This window comes from Helianthus annuus, chromosome 12 (genome assembly GCF_002127325.2).
Source record: "Helianthus annuus cultivar XRQ/B chromosome 12, HanXRQr2.0-SUNRISE, whole genome shotgun sequence".
NCBI classification, from domain to species: domain Eukaryota; kingdom Viridiplantae; phylum Streptophyta; class Magnoliopsida; order Asterales; family Asteraceae; genus Helianthus; species Helianthus annuus.
In genome coordinates this window covers 70,341,748-70,349,288 of record NC_035444.2, presented here as the reverse complement: position 1 = coordinate 70,349,288, position 7,541 = coordinate 70,341,748, and the positions used below count along the sequence as shown (strand labels likewise).

Here is a 7,541-nt window from a genome sequence, read left to right as displayed (position 1 = left end):
ATGTATTAATTTATATCAGTATAAACATTTTAAAATGAACATATTGTTCCACCTAATATTGGTATCTATTGTTTAATAAATTTTCCTTAATAATTCTTTTCTGATAAATCTATATATTGTTGTCTTACGTTAATGAAAAAGAAAAACACATAACCTTTAAAGAATTTTGAAGAAAATATGTCATCCTGTATTGAGGATTGAAGAAAATGTTTATAAAACGTCCTCGTATACCACGTTGTGAACAGAATAAAGTGATACTAATAAAATGTCTAAAGAAAGCTCCCTAATCTAATACTTTTCTAAAGATTTTTAAATTTTAAGGATATTATGAAATAATGTACCCTTTGGGTACACTATGTAGCCACATTGTCCTAAATTTTACCATTCTTTTGGAGATTGAAAACTTGGTTATATATATGTGCATACATATACCATTAGCGAAGTAGAAAACTTGGTTATGTATGTGCATACATATACCACTAGCAAAGTAAGTTCTTTCTCAAAATACACATTAAGAGTCACTAGTTATTAGTTAGCGATTTTTATGGTGTTATAGTTTAAAGAAAAATAAATCTAATTATGTAAACAGATCAAAGGAGAAGATACATGTGTTGATAAGATAGAAAATAATATACAAGATTCAACTTCATTAATGTGTCAAGAACACTTATAATGTAGTAAATTCTTGAATTAGAAGCACCCTTACAGAGCAATCTATAAGGGGTAGTTAGGCGTTGGAAGGGTAGGTTGGGCCGATGAACCCGGATTATTAATTTGTTGCAAGTTAGAAGGAATGTTGATGGCGGAGTTGTGTTGATCACCTTCATGCTGATCACCTTCATGTACATTCAAGTAATCAGAATCCGTGATTGGAGAATAAGGTCCTTGATCATATAGAATGCCTCTAAAAACACGCCCTCCAATATTTATACTTGTTTCATATGCATATTGATCTACATATGCATTTTCTTCCGAAGCTGTAGCCACTTGTACACGCGTAAACGTGGCTTCACCACTCAACTCAGATGGAAAACGTCCTCCAAAACCTAAAAAATTCAAACTCACTATTCAAAAGTATTGAATTACAAAACAACCATACTAGTAAATTTCACTCATAGCAAAGCTAATAGAAAAGTCTAGGAAGGTTGAGATATATGCAAGCCTTAGTCATATCCATGACGTTAAAGAGGTTGCTTCCACATAGACAACCCGAATGAAAAAAAAAAAAAAAAAACAAACAAACAAACAAGTACTAAAAACATAAAAATATGAAGCTACCAAAAACCAAAGAAAATGTAGGAAAAATCTGAGCTCGTAAGATGGAGCTAGGCCACAATTATACATTAACATTCTCCTTACTCCTACATCTCCACAACCTCTTATCCTAGACCATATTCTCAGAAAGGTACAACTCTATCAAATTATGTCTAATTTGCTCATCCCAAATCAGTTTGGATCTACCTCTACTTTTCCTCCTCTCTATAGTAGGCTTCCGCTGCTCCAGTTGGTGTCATCATTTACCTTCTCTTCACATACCCAAACCATCTTAATCTCTCATCTCTTATCGTATCTGATTACCTAGCCACTCCTAACATTTCCTTAAAATCCTCGTTTCTTATTCAGTCTAATCTTGTTTGTCGACACATCTACCACAACAGCCTCATCTGTACTACCTCTGTGGCCGCCCTCCACTTATACCAGTCCGCCTGCCTGACCTTGGTGTGCTATTTTACCATCAAAAGTACATAATTAACATGTAGATATTCTTTAAACCCTAAATTGTAAATCCTTAGCTTGATGTCATCCAACATATGGTAACATGGACATGAAGTTTCACAAAAATTGAATAAAACAACAGTAAAATACATGCATACCAGATGGTGATGAGAGATCCAACTGTTGTTGCTCCCCTTGTTGATGATGGTATTGATGTGGCTGAGCCGCCATGGCTGCCACCGAGTTTCGCACAACCTGCCTGGTAGAAATGGGGACCCAAGTGCTCTTGATGTGAGTTTGACACTGAAATCCATGTCCTCTACAACAACTCCTGCACCTGTAGTACAAACAATCCCTCTTTGCTTTGTTCCCACAGTCTAGGCACCTCATCTCTAACCACCACTAGCCACAGCTCACGCCCACCACATAAAAAGACCCCTCATCAGAAACCACCACTTGCCACCGCTAGCAACCACCGCATAACTTTCCTTTCTCTCTTTTGTTGATCTGTTACCTTTCCTATAAAACAGCCAACATCATATCTTCTAGTTACCTTCGTATCTTCCTTTCAAATATATATATTCATACGCATATATGCATGCATGTGCTGATGTGCATATGGAAAATACATCTAGGGATTCATGTATCATCTTTTTCCAATTAATATTTTTCGTGTTTTTTTTAATGAAACATTTATCAATTTTTTTGTTTAGAGGAAGGAGTATCAACTTTAGTGATGTTAAGCTTTTCCGCCGCACTCTTTTCTTCATTATTCCAAAGAATTACTTTCTTTTTTATTTTTAATTGCTAACCCTCGAAAAAAGTAGAATTTCTTCGTACGGATATCAAATAATTTATTGCACTAGTATCAATGTCATATTTATGTATTAGCATATAGGTTAAGAAATTGGAGGTATGTGGTGTTGCCTGCCGGCTGCCGATGGTTTCTTGCTAGTTGTTCGCTTTGTTGTTTAATTTATAATATTTATAATATTTTTATCGTTAAAAAAATAAAAGTAGAGGTGATTTATAAATTAATGATTTATTTTACATGCCATAAATATACAACTTCAACAAGAACATGCTATTGATATTATAGTTTACATATTTATTAATTTTGATGATATATGCTTATCATTGAGTTCTTATAAAGTGAATATAACCCTTTAATTTACCCCTTAATTATTATATCACTAAGTTTGTTATATACCCCATTTAATAGAGAAATTATATAATATTCAAACTTATATCCTATTTAATAGAGAAATTATATGATATCTGACGAGCTATGACCTGAATCGGTTAACCTGACCCGGTCATCACCTGTTATTTTATTACAAATTTTTAATTACACATGTTTATTTTAGAATGTTCCATTCTGCATTAATAAACCACGTAACCAAATCCCCAAACTTTTGGAAAGATCATGCAAATCCCTAACTTATTGGAATCCATCCTAAGTTAGGGAAACCCTAATGGTAAACTATAAATAGAGGTAAACACCAAAGGTACAATTCATCTTGTTCTTGTTTACTCTCTCTCTCTACTCATACTTTCCTTCTCCCAAACCGAGACTTATTCTCACGCCGGAGGGTGGTTATAGGAATAACCCCATTCCTGTAATGAGTCCTAACGATGTTTGGTTTTGCAGTTAGCTGTTTGGATCGCCAAAGAATTGAAGTCCTAGCCGGAGCTTACCCATAAGGTCAGTGTTTCTTCATTGGCGCCATCCGTGGGACCTTTTGGTAACAACAGCAAGATTAAACCCGATGGTAAGCGATCAGAACACGGCAGTGACACCAAATCAAGAAATAATCACCAGCAACCCGTTGCTGGTAACGAGTTCTGTGGCCACGACCATGCCGGCCTCAACTGCTGTGACCAGGTCTCTTGACCTAGAGTTTGAAGTAGAAGCACCACCACCGGGGTTTGCAAGCACCTCTTCTATTTCTTCTGGGATTACAGTAGCAGACCCTCTCTCATACACCTCCTGGCAGCTGCGATCAGTGGCACCAACCACAACAGTCACCAATGTCTCCACCCCAGCAACGCCAACAAGTGCACAGACTATACATCATAGCACTATGCCTGTTATCACATCCGCGGGCCCAAGTATTACTACACAGCAGATGAGCATTGCCCAATACTATCAGCCCCCGGCTACATACGCCATGCCGCCTTTATACTCGGCAGCACTTACGACAACATTGTCTAGGCCACCACATCAGCCGGTCATTATGCCCGCAGGGATCATGAACGCCCCGGTACCCAGGGGAATCAAACTTACTTCCCAGGTTATTACTATGCACCCCTTACGGGTATCTACCCTCATATGATAACCAGACCTACACACCCCAGATGACGGCTCAGAGTTATGCTCAGCAACCGCCATACGCGGCGTACATGCCGCCTTGGTGGTCTTTTCCAACGTCACAACCGACTTATGGTCAATCCCCTCCTACGGCGGAGCTTTTTTATGACAGGGGAAACCCTTCAAGACCTCGTTTCTCTCCAAACGGGGGTCCTAGCTCTACACTGTGTCACACCCTGACTTTTGCGGAAGCGTGATTATTGGTGTGACTTTCTTAATACCATAGCAATCAATCATAACAACACTATATGATAAAAACCAGTAGATGTTCATCCATATATTAAGTTTGAAAATACCACAATATAAATTGTTTGATACGTAGACTCCAAATTTAAATTACAACCCATGCAACATATTTAAAGAGTTCACGAAGACTCGACAAAAGACTTTAAATAAAACCGAGTTTAGAACCATGTATCTCGTCCAGGATTAAGATACATCTCCTAAACCCTAATGACTTGGATGACATCTTTTATTCATGACGCAGCTTGAAACATGCAAACACCTGTCAGATCCACTTAGTTCCCTAAAATACATGTAACTTGAAAACATCAACAAAAGTTGAGCAAGTTCATATGATTGAACGTATGTATGAATAAACCTTTAAAGTATGTCTGTATGTATGTAAACCCTAGTATGTAGCAATAAGAAAAAAACAGATCACCAGTGGTTTGCAAGGCCAATGGTATGTGTGAAATGGTGCAGGAAAACTCAAACCTAGCGGATTTTGCCACGGCATTAGTATGTGGACATAGTCACCACATGGGCCACCCTGGTCCTCATGGGTGTAGGCTCGCTACACCCAAATAGATCTATCACTCATGTCCCCCGGTCCTATGACGAGGATTAATGGCCTTAAGTGTTGTACCCACCACTCACATGATCAAGTAGTAACCTTCCTTAGCTAACCATACCATGTATAAAACGTTTGTAAACAATTGTAACATGTATTTCACCCCCGAAGTTATAAAACTGAAAACAGTTAAAAGAAAATGGGGACATGAACTCACTGTCTTGCGTCTTCGGTACTCGTAACTCAAATCCCTTCAGCAAACACGACCACCTACAATGTACTAGGGTCTGTTAGACGAACGAGCCGTGCCTTGCCTTAGAATTAACGTTTCTGAGTTACGTTTCTTTTATGCCTTCAATATTATTCCAAGTTATAATTATTTGTTAAAATAATAATTATTTTAACTTTAAATTATATTTAATTTTGGAATAACTGTTAAACAATATTTTTGTAATAATACTTCTCAAGTATTTATACTTATGTTTCCTTCCCAAGTATACAAATAATCTATTTGTATACTTGTAGTTCCAAAATAATATATTTTCAAGTCTATCTTTAGAAAATATATTTAAACTTATTTTTATCCAAAAATAATGTATTTCAAGAAAATATATATTTTTCCCAAAAATCATATATCTTCTAAATATTTCAACAAAATATATTTTTACTTCCCAAAAATAAAATATTTTTCTCCTTGTTAAAATATAATATAACTTTGTAATATTTACGAAAATCCTATTTTCATTTCTTGTATTCAAAATATTATTTACCAAAAACATATTTATAAAGGTATTTTCGAGAATCTTTTTTAAGTTACGTTCTTTCGTTCAGTTTCACAATATTATGCGTGTAACTTGTATATTTATTCCTTGAGATTTTTGGTATTATTTTGGATTGTAAATTCTTGGTATATGTTAAGTTATATTATTTCAATTCCTAAAATAATATAACTAAAACACAAAGTATACAAATAATCACACACAATGTGTCTTCTAAATATATACCTTTCAAATACATATTTAGTTATTTTTATTTACAAAAACCAACCTCAAATATTTGTATGTTTGTTACAAAAATTATGGCAAAGTTTATATTGAAAACTCATGATCAAAATACACTAGTAAATATTTGTTTGAAAATATTTTTCTAAGTGTTTATATTTTTAGAAAATTTTGCCGTAGTTTCCCCTAAAAAAATGGAGGTGTCCATGCTATCAAAGCATATCATTTTCTTTTTAAAATCATCACAAGCAATCAACAACTTAACTGACACTTACCAAGTTCCAAAACAATGTTATTTACATAACAACATGAACTTGAACTTTCATAAAAACTTGTAGTAACTTGGCAGTGTGCTTAGTAGGTCTAGTTATGCTTTAAAAAGTGGTTATTTGTTTGTAAATCTTATTCTTGTAAAGTTTAGTCTTTTACAACTTACTAGATGATTTTTCCAAAAATCATTCTTTTGAATTTTTCTTGTTAACAATGTATTTTTATACTTGTTTCACCACTAGAAACATGGTTAGTTTCTTTAAAAACAATGTTTATGTAAATCTTGTGACTTAACTTAGTTTCTTGAGAAAACTAGTTTTGAAATCATCCAAGTTTATGTCTTGTAATTATGTTACATGTTTCATTATTCATAAAATCATTTTCATTCTTCAAGTTCATGAGAAACATAAAGTATGATGATCTTGGTCTTTCACAAGATCACCACCTTAACTTACTAGATCATGTGTTAAATCACAATCTAGTAGGTTTCATATGATGTCTAACATCACTAACACAAATCATCAATCATCAAGAAGCAAATCAACACTAATCAACATGTATTCTTATGTTATTAAGCTTATGTTAAAGTTTCATCTTCTTGTTCATTAGTGTTCTTGTGATTAACATCTTACGTAACATCTTTTAACCAACTAAATATGAAGTAAAATCAAGTGACAAGAAGCTTACTACTAGCACAAGGGCTAGGGATGAACACAAGAAGATGAAGGTGACAAATATGATGGATAATAGCAAATGGAAGAGGTCCTTCAATCTCCAAGACCACCAAGCTTTCTTGTAGACCTTCGATCTAGCACCTTTGTGAGTGTATGGATTGTATGGAAGTGAATGAATGATGATGGTGGTGTGGGTCGTGGCTCACGGCCGTGAGGGAGCAAGAGAGGGAGAGAGAGCTTGTGTGTGTTGGTGTGTGAGAGATGAATGAGCTTAATCCTTCTTATAACCATGTTTAAGTTTTATCCAATGGATAATGTGTCATTAATAGTACATACAAGATCTCTAATCAATCTTCATGAGATCTAATGAAATCAAAAGAAATCACAAGTGGGGGACCCACTTGTGACCGTCAATTGGAGGGGGGGGGGTCTTGGTTGGGTTTAATGGATAGTTAAGTTAATTAGTTTGAATTTAAGTGTAGTGTTTAGTGTTCATGCATATTATATGTTATATAGTATGTTAGGGTGTTTGGGGATCATAACTAGCTCGGAAACATTAAAACAATGCTTTCGGGTAGTGTCCGGTTGTTCGGTTAGATACCGGTTCGTTAAAGTGTCAAACTATACCGTTTAGTGTTCTTTATGTACCCTTTTGTGACTCTTTTAATTTCCGACACTTAGCAAAGCATTCAGGACCATTTAGTCATATTTTTGCA

General features: G+C 35.1%; 1 protein-coding gene across 1 annotated transcript; it reads right to left on the bottom strand.

Moving 5' to 3' along the window:
• Positions 1 to 556: 556 nt before the first annotated feature.
• LOC110896826 (protein SHI RELATED SEQUENCE 3) lies at positions 557 to 2,352 on the bottom strand. The gene is made up of 2 exons (XM_022143922.2): positions 1,875 to 2,352; positions 557 to 1,046 (listed from the first exon to the last, which is right to left on the bottom strand). The coding sequence occupies exons 1-2, from the start codon at positions 2,104 to 2,106 to the stop codon at positions 715 to 717; spliced, it is 564 nt and encodes a 187-aa protein (XP_021999614.1). The 5' UTR covers positions 2,107 to 2,352; the 3' UTR covers positions 557 to 714.
• Between the last annotated feature and the right edge of the window lie 5,189 nt (positions 2,353 to 7,541).